Source organism: Rhea americana, unplaced genomic scaffold (assembly GCF_003343005.1).
Source record: "Rhea americana isolate MKP2758 unplaced genomic scaffold, rheAme1 scaffold_0, whole genome shotgun sequence".
Classification (NCBI taxonomy): domain Eukaryota; kingdom Metazoa; phylum Chordata; class Aves; order Rheiformes; family Rheidae; genus Rhea; species Rhea americana.
This window is the reverse complement of record NW_028185037.1, coordinates 3,947,608-3,960,879: the sequence shown is the minus strand read 5'-3', so window position 1 is coordinate 3,960,879 and position 13,272 is coordinate 3,947,608. Positions and strand designations below refer to the sequence as shown.

The following is a 13,272-nucleotide window of genomic DNA, read 5'->3' as shown; positions in this document are numbered from 1 at the left end:
TGTTTATATGAGTGAAACATTTAATATGTTTTATTGACTGTAGAAGAGAAGAGCTGCAGAAATCCAAGTGCTTTTTTCTTTTTTTTTTTTCCTTTTCTTTTTTCCCCTATAGTTTTGGAACTGTAAAATCTAAGAAAACTGGAGACTGACCCAGATCAGGGTGATTCTACAATTGTACATTCTTCTGAAAAAGAAACTTCTTTTGGAGGTGGGAATAATGACAGGGACAGAAAGAAAAAGAAGTGCAGTCTGGAGGAAGATCCATGCTGTTCGCGTTGAAGATATCAAACTGTGGTGTGTAAGAAGGCTGCCCATTTTGAAATGGGTGCCTGTCTACAACTGGAAGGAAAATCTGATTCCTGATACAGTTTCTGGGATGATGCTGGCCATTCAACAGGTGACTCAAGGTACAGTTAACACATTTGAGATTCATATTTAAAATCTRATTGTGCTGAATTGCTGTCAGATTTCCTTTTTACTTTTTTTCCTTGTTTAATAATATCTAAAAGCTTGGGTTAAAACAAAGACAATATATCTATTGTTAGATTCTTAGATGTATGTAATGGATGTGTGAATGTGGACAGAAATATATTACAGCTGATTTCTGTAAACAGGAATGTTTCTRTATATCCTGTCCCTTTGACACTTTTTCAAAGATGTATTATAGAAGATCATAGAAGAATATGGTGTATGGTTATATACAATACATTATCAACTAAATGACCATCCTTCCCTGTTTCACATGGGAATCAAAATATACATACAAAATGGTTTGTAAGATATGCTCTTCTATTCTAGGAGCAAGCTTTGGTATTATACTAYTACCTATGGAAAGCTGGAGAGCCGCAGTTAAAATTACAAGTATTTTGTGCATGCAGGAGGCTTCTGCCAGGGCCATTACCCATAGGAAGGTTCTGCCTGCACCCGGGGCTTGTGTCTTCCAGCTTCTGTGCTGGTTTCAGGTTGTGCAGTGTTACCTACCACACCTCTTTTCAAGCAGTAATGCAAAGTAGGGGTGGAGCTAGACTCCATTTGGCAGCCTTAGAAAAAAGGGGGAAAAAAAACAGGAATAAAACCCCAGCAGGAACTGAAAAGCCCCCATAGTCTGGACTTCTGGACTTGTAAAGTGATTGCTGCTGGGAAGTAAATGCTTTTTTCTCTCTCTCTCGCTCTCCTTTTTGTATGTCTTTGATTGTGTTACCTTCTTCTGGCAATATTTTATATTTGTCTCAGGCAAATCACAGCTTCTTCTYTTCCTCAGATGGATACCTTCCCTTGTGTAAACATGTATACATGTTATTTTWTATTATTTCTTTACAATTTCCCACATTAGCTATGCTTAGCTATCATTCATGTTAAATTATAAGCATTCCTTTAATTGAATTACACTGGAGCTGGAAACAACCAGTTTGTGTAAGTATTTGTGCTTTTAAGCTAATCAGGAACATCTGCATTGGCATGATTTAACTTTAAGAACCTTAATACCATAACAGTATGAAGTTTCTAATTTCATTGGTATATGCATGTATAACAATTGTAATTAAAATGCTGCTAATAACAGTATGTGGAAATCCATCAAAAATGTTAAGTTAACAGAAGTTCTATGCTGCTGGCAGGTTTAGCCAACATTTTCTTGGTTGAGTCTTGTACCCAGAAGTAATATCACATGAATTTAAGATCTGCTGAAACTAGAAAATATTATTTTCAAACTTTTTAGATTTTTTTGTGTATTCTAAAAAGAATTTTATCTTAACATTATTATATACTTCTTAAAAACAAATATGTTAAGATGCTTCTCTATTTCTAACTGTTTTCCCTTTCTCTCTCCTCCCTTCTCAATACTTTAGAATGATTTTAGGGGATGAAAAAGAAGGACAATTAGATACCAAAATATTTTTTCACACTTGTAATGTTCTAGCCTGAATACAACTTATTTATTTAGATCCTGCTTGCATTAGCTCTTTTCATCCAGTTACCAGGATATTATTTTAATGTYTTCAGAGAGAGGGTTATGCAAGAAAATAGTAAGTCCAACTTGTCATATAGCATGAGCACAGCAAACAGAGGCAGCAAACAGACGCAGCAGTTTGCGCAGCAGTTAGCGCAGAAGGTGCAAGAAGGCACAAGACGGCACCTTTGTTTCTAGCCATAGAAGTGCCCACTTCCTCCAGCATGGTCACGACACTCCACAAAGCACATTCRCCTGTTGGAGTTGCTGCATCAGCTGTGTCAGAAGTTTCGACCCAGAAGAAGGCTGGAAAATGGTCACTTCTCGTGGGAGGAGAAAGGCCCTTACTCCTCCTGAGGACTTGCAATCGAGGACTGGGTTGACAGGCCCTGTGCCTTGCGGGAACACCCACAAGAAGTGAGTGACTGTTGTGAGTGACTCCATGCTGCGGGGGACAGAGGCATCTACCTGATGGCCCGAGCTCTTGTCTAGAGAGGTTTGCTGCCTGCSAGGGGCTTGGATATGAGAAGTCATGGAAAGGCTGCCAAGGCTTGTCCACACGTCAGACTATTACCCTCTTCTGCACTTTCATGTGGGCGCTAATGATACCAAGGGCAAATTGGAAATGATCAAAGAAGATTTCAGAGCTATGAGGATGGTGGTCAAGGGTCTGGGAGCCCAGGTGATTTTATCCTCAATACTGCCAATGATGAGGAAGGATGGGAGGAGGAGTAGATGGATTTTCCAAATTAACAACTGGCCTCATCGCTGCTGTTGGCCACAGAGTTTTGGTTTCTATGATCGTGGGACCCTGTTTGAAGATCAACAACTGATGGGAAAAGTTGGGATCCACCTCACTAAGCAGGACATACATGTCTTTGCCCACAGGTYTGGCCTGCCTAGTGAAGAGGGCTTTAAACTAGGAAGGGTGGGGGAAGGGGAGAGTTATAAAGATAGGGTAGTTGACAAAACATGGCTCAAGTGGGGATGCCTCCAGTAGGCATATGCAGCTGGGGARGCGCATATGAGACTTGACTATGCRGGATCCTCTTGCACCCCTCCTGGGAAACATGCATGCACAATTTCTTCTCTGAAATGCCTSTACACCAATGCACRCAGCATGGGGAATAAAATGGAGGAACTGGAGATCTGCATGCAGTYGCAGGGCCATGATCTCATCGCAATTATAGAGACATGGTGGGGTAGCTTGCATAACTGGAATGCTGTCATGGATCACTAGGTGCTTTTTAGGAAAGACAGGCCAGGAAGGTGAGGTGGTGGAGTTKCTCTTTATGTGAGAGAGCAACTGGAGTGTATCAAGTTCTGCCAAGAGGCTGATGAAGAGTGAGTCGAGAGCTTATGGGTAAGGGCTAAAGGGYRGGCTAACATGGGTGACACTGTTGTGGGTATTTACTACAGGCCACCTGATCAGGAAGAAGWWGTTGATGARGCCTTCTACAGTAACTTCACAATCACAGGCCCTCTCATGGGGGACTTTATCCACCCTGATATCTGCTGGAAAGACAACACAGCCAGGCACAAACAGTTCAGGAGGCTTCTGCAGAGCATTGATGATTACTTTTTGACACAGGTGGTAGAGGAGTCAATGAGGAAAGGTGTCCTGCTGTACTTTGTACCAACAAACAAGGAAGGACTGGTTGGAGACATGAAGGCTGGAGGCAGCCTTGGCCTCAGTGACCAAGAGATAGTGGAGTTCAGGCTCCTGCAAGGCAGAAGCAAGACAGTAAGTAGAATTGCAACCTTGGACTTCAGGTGAGCGGACTTTGGCCTCTTCAGGGATGTACTTAAAGGAATCTCATGGATTAGGACCCTAGAAGGAAGGGGGAGGGTCCAAGAGAGCTGGTGTTCAAGTATTACTTGCTCCAGCCTCAAGATCAGTGCATCCCTATGAGTTAGAAGTCCAGGAAAGGGGACTGGATTCTTGCATGGATGAGCAAGGAGCTCCTGGCAAAACTTGAACGGAAGAAGAAAGTACAGAGAATATGGAAAAAGGGACAGGCCATTTGGCAAGAATATAGGAATGTTGTCAGAGTATGTAGGAATGTGACAAGGGAGGCAAAGGCCCATTTGGAATTAAATTGGGCAAGGGATGTCAAGGACAACAAGAAGGGCTTCTTCAAATACATCAGTAGCAAGAGGAGGACTAKGGAAAATGTGGGCCYGCTACTGAATGGGGCAGAGGCCCTAGTGACGAGGGATACAGAGAAGGCAGAATTACTGGATGCCTTCTTTGCTTCAGTCTTCACTGCTAAGGGCAGCCCTCAGGAATCCTGCAGCCTGGAMATGAGGGAGAAAGTCTGGAGAAAGGAAGACTTTCCCTTGGTCAAGGAGGATCGGAATAGAGATCATTTAGGCAAACTTGACACCCACAAATCCATGGGCCCTTGTGGAATGCACCCATGAGTGTTGATGGAGCTGGGTGGATGTTATTGCTAGGTCACRCTCCATCATCTTTGAACAGTCATGGAGACCAGGAGAGGTGCATGAGGACTGCAAGAAAGCCAGTGTCACTCCAGTCTTCAAAAAGGGCAAGAAGGAGGACCCAGGAAACTACAGCCTGGTCAGCCTCACCTCCATCCCTGGAAAGGTGATGGAACAGCTCATCCAGCATGCCATCTCTAAGCATGTGGAGGAAAAGAAGGTGATCAGGAGTAGTCAGCATGGATATATGTCTCCCATAACATCCTCCTAGATAAGCTCAGGAAGTGCAGGCTAAATGAGTGGACAGTGAGGCGGCTTGAGAACTGGCTGAAAGGCAGAGCTCAGAGGGCTGTCATTGGTGATGCAGAGTCTAGTTGGAGGTCTGTGGCTAGCAATGTCCCGCAGGGCTCAGTACTGGGTCCCATCCTTTCAACTTCTTCATCAATGATCTGGATGAAAGGACAGAGTGCCTCCTCAGAAAGTTTGCTGATGATACCAAACTAGGCTGATACAGAAAGCTGTGCTGCCATTCAGAGAGGTCTTGACAGGCTAGAGATTTGAATGGAGAGGAACCTCATGAAGTTCACCAAAGACAAGTGCAGGGTCCTGCATCTAAGGAGGAATGGGAATAACCCCATGCACCAGTATAGGCTGGGGGCTGATCTGCTGGAAGGCATCTTTGCAGAGAAGGACCTGGAAGTCAACAAGTTGACCATGAGCCAGCAATGTGCCCTTGTGGCCAAGAAGGCCAATGGTCTCCTGGGGTGCATTGGGAAGAGTGTTGCCAGCAGGTCAAGGGAGATGATCCTGCCCCTCTACTCAGCCTGGTGAGGCCTCACGTCGAGCACTGTGTCCAGTTCTGGGCTCCCCAGTACAAGARAGACATGGAGCTACTGGAGAGAGTCCAGCGTAGGGCTACAACGATGATGAGAGGGCTGGAGCACCTGCCCTATGAGGAACGGCTGCGAGAGCTGGGCCTCTTCAGCCTGGGGAAGAGAAGACTGAGAGAGAGTCTTATCAGATACTTCAAGGGGGGTGTCAAGAGGATGGGGCTATTCCAGTGGTACCATGCGACAGGACAAGAGGCAATGGGCTCAAACTGGAACACAGCAAGTTCCACCTGGATATGAGGAAAAACTTCTTTCCTGTGCGAGTGACAGAGCACTGGAAYGAATTGCAAGAGAGGTTATGGAGTCTCCATCCTTAGACATTCAAAACCAGCCTCAACACAGTCCTGTCTATCATGCTGTAGGTGACCCTGCTTTGCTGTGGGGGGCTGCACTARATGACCTCCAGAGGTCCCTTCCAACCTCAACCATTTTGTGATTCTGTGATTCTGTGATGAAGGATAAAAGTGCCCAAATTTTGAGAGTTCTTATTGTGTCTGTTTTTCCTTCCACCTACAAGAAAAAGGAAGAAATCCTTTATTAAAATGAAAGGCAGAAATTCTAGCAGTGTTAAGAAAAATTATAAATCACTGATCATTGATATGTAAAGCACTGTGTCATTTGGTGTTGCAGCAATATGTTTAAATAAAATTCAAACAGCTGTGAAGTATATGAAAAAAACTGTATTTGTATTAGTGCGCTAATCAGTTTTYTAAATGATAAGATCCCCATTCTCCAAGGTAGAGAACAATGAAGCMGCTTGAGAATAACTGTGGAAGGTCTCCGCTGTGTTTTTCACAATTTCATCTGGTATTGCCCAAGTTCAGACTATTTAGGATGGACAACTGCTCTGATTTGGTGTAATGCGTCCATGTTCCCATTCCTAAACAATTTTAGACAATATAGTTGGCTTTTCTTTCTTAGGGAGGGGAAGTAAGGAAAGAGGGAAATCGCTGCTCTTAAACCATGTGTCATAGTCAATGCAACAAAGATAATGCTATAACTGCTCCTCTTAGAATTTTTGGAAATTGTTTCTGGAGMGTTGAGATACAACAGCAGTTTTTGCAGTCTATTTTATATAAAGGAGAAAAACAAAAGAGCAAATTAAGCTAAAGAACAGCAATCAATATATGCAGATAATGTTGTCTCTAACAAAAGTCCTTTACAAAAGTAGAGACTAGCTCAGAATRGCTTTTCCTWCTGTCATCTTTTATTTTGGATTAATTTGTTAAGAGTTACTACCATTAATTTTTTGATTTTCAGTGTCAATGCCTTCAAACTCCTGCAAGATACCCAAGCTAGATACTTGAAAATTGAATGACTTGAGCTCACACATCACTTACTTTAGGGTTAAACATCTTCCCTCACCACACACATAAATGAGAAACTGTCCTGCGGTGACAGAGGTTGGGAATGGTGTACAAGAAGTGTGTGCTACCTGAATATTTAACTACCTCTACTTCTCAGTGCAGTGTGGAAGAAATGGATCGTTAGAAGGTAAAGTTACCTTGCCTTAGAGGTAACACCTATGCCTTTGTCCTAAGATGTTATCCRGTGCTTAGTTTCTCACAATACTATCCGATTTAAAAATCATTATAGAAGAATACATAAGAAATTATGTAATAACCTCTGCAGAGAGCAAATCTTTTGATGCTGTGCTTCAGATACTATATTCAAAAGCATATTTTGAATGTGCCCAAGTTACGGGTGACTATTCAGAGGGAATTCATAGATTAGTGGTATTCAGTATGACCAGTAGATCTGGTACTGGGGTGTGGGAGAGAGGATAGAAGAGGGTATTGAGATGGAGAGGAAAAGCCTGGGGCTATCACGATATGTGATGTCATTTGTGTTGAAAGAGGGCTCAACTCTGGTTATTGCTGAAATGAATCACACATTCTCAGTGCTTTCTCCAAGTGTTGTTGTAGTTCTTTCATTGTCCTCTTCTTCAGATAATGGCTAAAAATGCTGCTGCAGAACTCTTCTGTCCCATTTGCATATAGCAACAATAATTGTACTGTCTCTGTGTGTTCTCTAATTTTGGATTCCTTTTGCTAATTTCCACAAAATTTGACCGAGAAATAGAGATGTGAACCAATTATGCTTCTAAAAGCATAGGAAAAAAAGCCCTTCCAGCCTTGATTGCTGGAAAGCTTCAATTGGAGCTTGCACAGTCTCACACAGCAAAGTCAGTCAACCATGAGTCAAAATCAATAAGAGAAACTAGGCTTCATTAGTTCCAGCTCACAAAACTATCATTTAATAATATAGATCTCAACACCTCATTTTTCAAACACAGGATCATTACTTTTACTCTGRTATTTAGCTAGGGTTGAAAAACAGCCTTAGAATCTAAAAGGAACTTTGTCATCCAGTCTTGAAGTTGGCTATATATATTTTCACAGACAGATAAGAAAAATGAGCTTCCATGTTTTGGTAATCACTATCTAATTTGCCAATGTTTATCAAAAATCTGCTTTTTTAGAAACTAGAGCAATGTTCTTTACAATCAACAAACAAATGCATCCTTCACTTGCTTCTCCTGCTAGTACTTCATTCCTTTCTTCCCTTATCTTTGTAACTCATTAAAGACCCCACAGTCTTTAGTCTACAGTCACCATATGAAGATTTTTCTTTCAGTTTCATGCTCCTCACCTCATACACAAATTCAACTACAATATCCATATAAATGACTCATGAGTTCATAATCTGTTTTTTTCTTTCCAAACTGAAATTGTGTTTCCTACACAGTGTACTGTGGCATTGTAGGTAGTCAGCAGCTCATTTTTAACACAATTAAAAGATGACCTTAATGTTGTCCTTTCTGTAGCTCATCCATTGAGCTATTGCAGTAATATCAGAATTCTGTTTGTTGCTTAGTCTTGTGACCAGACAACAACATCTGCTTGGAAGAGATGCATATTTTCATCAAGCTGTGTTTAAATTTTTCTGAAGTTTCTTTGCATTACAATATTAAGAAGTAATCTTTCTGTGTCACTAAATCTCATAAAGGTATCATCCTTTTATTTATTTATTTATTTTTGTATTTTTCAGAATGCAGCTGCTCAGCTCATTTTAACAGTCTGTGGTGACTCTTTATTGCACTAAGCAAATTACTTGCCTGTACTTTTAAGGCCCTTCATAGCTGATCTTTCCTGGTATCGTTTATTTATATCAAGGTATAGATCCATCTCTGACTAGTTCATTTTGCTAGCCTTCTTCATCCAGTCTTATCTTTTCAAATACCTTTGTACCTTCTGTCAGGATTTGATTTATGCAATGAATGTTGGTTACTTTATAGTATACCCATCTCAGGTATACTATATATACTCAGTATAGTATACTCAGCATTAGGTTTTGGATAGCTATTTAGAACTTTTTTTCTTCTTTTGGCAGGCAGAACTGTGGTCACTGTCCACACAGACAGCATCTAAAAGCTGTGTAGGTAATCCTGCAACTTTTAAGCTTCTCTGGCTGTCATGGACTGCAAGAAAAGGGAATCTGAGTTTGTCTGAAAAAGGCTATGCAAATTTTTCCTCTGTCATGCAGTTAAATTCACCGACAGAGAAATTGTATCTAAAGTTAGTCTGTTTGAATAAGTGCACTAGTGTACATAACTTATTCAGGTACCTCAATTCTCTTTGCAGTTAGGGAACAAAAATACCTCTGAAGTGTAAATCAGAGTACTTTAGTTAAGACATTATCTTACGTTGAAGTTAAATGCTCTGAATTAACACATGAAGTTACCTTACTCGTTCTGACTGTAGACTCCCAATATAGGAACCTAAAAGTAAACCCTTCCTCCCAAGCTTCTTGCAAGATCTTGCCTAAGCTTTTAATAATTATAATCCTCTTCTGCAAGCTCTTGATGATCAGAGTGATTCCTGCTTAGACACAGACATGACTTAATTTCTCCTCTGCCATTCACCAGGTGATGGTAATGCTTACATGTCATACTCTTCATTATAGGATCTTGGAACTCTTTGCACTGTCTAGTAAGAACAAAGTATTAACTGTTCTTTCCGGGGAAGAAAATTAGAAACACAGAAGTGCTTCTGCTTGAAACACAGAAATTACTCAGAGAAGACTGCATAGACAGTTTATGGGGCAGACGATGCAAGCTTCTTCAGTTCTTCCCTAATAACACAAACATTCAAAGTCACAACTAGGTAAAAGTAAGACCTTTCAAAAAAGAAAAGAAAGAAAAAAAAGCAAAAGCTTCCTCAGCCTTAGCAAAAAAAAAATGAGAACAAAGCAAAGATATGGTAMTTACTGCTTTCAGGGTTTGATCAGAATTGAAGATAAGAGTCCTGATGCCTCAATAAATACTTAGTRCTTTGTCTCAGTTTTGTTGAAAGATGCTGACTTTGTCCGTACAGGAAACAGGCAAGGGCATGGATATGGAACTGAGATGATAATAAACTATAGGAAATTAAATTCACTCAGATCAAGGGCTGAAATGGAAAATCTTTAGCTCAGAATTCTGGAAGAATAGGTAAGTGACATCATAGATCCAGTAACAAGTACTTTTAATAATTTTGTCAAGTTTGGAATGTTTTATGACTGAATCATAGTGTGCATAGTATTGCATCCAAGTTACAATTCTGCTTTGCAGAAGACCAAATGCAAGCAGTAGAGGTATATTTCTCTTTAGTGATAATGACATAATCTTTGCACGCATAGCAATAAAGGATACCAGAGTGAATGATTGTGCACACTCAGCTCTGAAGTAAGGCTCCATCATAGCTAGCAGGTTTTGTTTCAGATACTCTGAGTTGTAGCACATGAACAACTGTAGCACAAGAACAATTTGGTATAAAGTAGCATAGATAAGTTTAAGCTTAAAACTGGAAGTAGTTCTAAAAGTATTCCATTAAAACACTGTGATAAAAAAGTGTATCTCCTTATCACATAGTTCCAGTCATAAATTTACTAAATTACTCATTTGCCTGTCATAACGGGAACAGAACTCAGTACACRAGGAGGTTTCTTCACAAGTTTATGTTCCCCTGCAGTATCTTCTGCTGCTCAAAAAAATGGGAAATTTTAAACAGAGATATTTCTACCTATAAGTTAAGACAAATGATTTTCTTTYAAAGGAGAATACTGTCACTGTATTTCCAGATTCAGTCTTTATCTTGATAAGATCCTGGTGTTTGTCTGGATTCATAAACACTATGCTTTTATACGTATATTTTTTGCAAATAAACATCTGCCCATATGCTATACTGCACTGCACTCAAAAGATCTCCAAGAGGAACCATGTGAGTATAGGATTTGAACTTTCAAGTCAGTCAGATTTGGGACTATGACAGTATTCTGTGATTTTAAAAAATACACTTTTTTTAGTCCACTGGTACAAGAGTATATATTTTATATAGAATTTATATGTAATATTATACATTTGCTGGCTTTTCTATGACCTATCATGAGCAAGAAATGATTTGGCTCAAAAAAAGTTTTAGTGAGTCTTTTTCGGAGGTTGGTGGGGAGCCCTTGAGACACGTTTTCTCTAAAAGTAAAATATGTAGATGGCATGTGATGAAATAAGTATTGTTATTCATGCCAACTTCTTTTATTCAGCAGGACCAGTAATAACTCACTGAGGATTGCTGTGCTTTATGTAATGTTTTAATTAAAGTTAATTTAATCTTGAGCTGGATTTATTGCTGAACAACGAATTCCTTAACACTGATTGGAGACCTTGCCATTAAAAAAATGGACCATACTGGCTTCATGCATTCCAGAACTGGTGCCCAGTGTTTTGGAAGGCATGATGCCAAAAATAAAAAGAAACCCAGCTGTGTCTTTTCAAGGGTGATGATTGCCCTTTTTTTTTCTTTTTTGTTTTTTTTTTCAGGCTCTGACCATAAATGTAGACATAAATATACTTTGAGTAGACTAACTGGAGCTAATAATTTTATTAAGGAGTAGGGCTGTCTTGTAAATATATATTTGGCATACAAATAGTATGTGTAGATGAAATTGAATAAGCACTTTTGGAAACTGAGCCAGAAAAAGCTGAGAATGCATTGAGGTATTCATACAGTTCGTAAATGATTTGCGGAAGAAAGTCTCCAGATGAACTCTGTTATAGCTCTCCTGTACAAAGAATAATGATGTAAGCCATTTATGAAATGTAACATGTTAGTAAGTAAATGCAAGCCAAAGTTTCATATTTATAAAACTTTCCAGCAAACGACTTAAGAAGTGATGTTGTATTTGAACAATTGGAACTCTAATGATTATTAAAATTCTTCCAAAGTTACACATGGACTAATACAGACCTCTCTGACAGACTACTAGAAATGTGAATTCAGCTTCTGGATGACCACTGAATCCTCTAGATCTTAATGCAAAAGTACACTTGTCTTAGTATGAGATCTTAGATCTCTAAGCCTGGATGGTGGCTGAGCACCATGGACAGAGACCGACTGCCCAGGACGTTTTGATGMAGAAGAAGAAATTATTTGACCTATAATCAGGTCAGAGAGATGGAGAAAACTGTTAGTGCTGAGATCCTTGATCACTGACTTGTCAAATAAATGTCTTTTTCATGGGCTTCATAAACTCCTGTTCATCTTGGTTTAAGGCTGTCATCAGTCGTGATTGGTCTTCATTTCTCCACAGTGTTGATGCCTCTCAAAAGGCTGCCTCATAGTTRCCTACTTGGCAGAAAGCCTCTTATAAGTTTGGTTCTCTGTGTGTTCTTATTGATATGCAGGGAAGTGTTCCTATAACACTCTTTCAGAACACTTTCATTTTGTTTTGGAGATGCTCAGAAGCTTCAGGTACTATGGCTGATAAGTGTAAAATAGYTTATAGAGAATTCTTTGTATAATAGCTTATAAAGTCTTTGTGGTATTCAGATATCATGTCAAGTTCATCCTATAGATACCTAAAAATTTCATCTTAGGTTGTCTGTCAATAGACTTCTCCCCCCCCTCAACCTCCAGGAGCGCCATGAAAAGAAAATACTATATATTTTTTTCTCCCTGTTTCTGTGTGCATCCAAGCTTTTATGTACTGAAAGATCAATCTATCTTTTATACAGAATTCTGATATGAGTCACACAGTCTGTTGTTTCACTGCCATTATACTTGTGTATCCTTTCTTTTGAATATCAAGATACAAGTGTCAGTATCTGGAGATCTGCAAAGTGGCAGAGTACACCAACATTTAGCCAAACATCCTTTGGACTTATTCTCAGATGGCACATTGGGAAAGSTGTTTTTCACATCCTGTATGTCTAATACAGCTGAGATGCTTAATTCKCACCTGACTGATAGTTGCTTATGAAGAAGATGCATGCTTCAAAAAAGAGGACCTGCATGCTAACTCAACACTGTAGTCTCTAAAAGATTTCCAGTAGATGTGGATTAGAAGATCTGTCCTCCCACCCTGTTTTTATTTGCCTCCCATCATTTGTCTCAGGTTTTGAATGTCAGAGGAAGCAAGAAATAATTGTAAACTCTTTGCACCAGTCTTTAGATAAACCAGGTAGAAGGTGCAATCCACATGTGTAACTGCAGCAAACGATGCTATTAGGAAATAGTGACCTTGCATGCATGAGATGTATGTGTGCACTGGTTATAAGAAATGACATTGTTTTTAAGTGATCATTAGCTCTTAACCAGTCAGTGTCAAATAATCTTTCAAATCTGTAGTTATATTTTAAAAAATTCTTAGGGAATATAATATTAAAATATGCTCTTTTTTAACTTCAATAAAAATTACTTTTTTGGGGAACCGTATTTTCCTCAGTTTGTCTCGAAGGGTGATGTTAGCATCTGTAAAAGCAAGTAGTAACACTGATCAAATTTAATTTGACTATGTTAAGCACAAAATTAAAACTAACAAATATCCTGAAAATTATTGGGAAAAGGTAATCCTGGAATTAGAATTTAAAGTCTGTGATTGATCCACAAAGTTGAGTTGGGATAAAGACCCAACACTTGTTGGGTGTCTGATTTGTTGGTTCCCCAAGAGGGACTG

The 13,272-nt window shown here is 39.6% G+C and overlaps 1 protein-coding gene across 3 annotated transcripts in view; it reads left to right on the top strand.

Moving 5' to 3' along the window:
- The first annotated feature begins 217 nt into the window (after positions 1–217).
- SLC26A7 (solute carrier family 26 member 7) overlaps positions 218–13,272 on the top strand; it is a 73,879-nt gene continuing 60,824 nt past the window's right edge. For all 3 annotated transcript variants that reach the window (XM_085305657.1, XM_085304853.1, XM_085304054.1), the window contains exon 1: positions 218–407. In XM_085305657.1, the coding sequence (XP_085161783.1) occupies positions 218–407 (190 nt within the window). The remainder of the gene's footprint in view (positions 408–13,272) is intronic.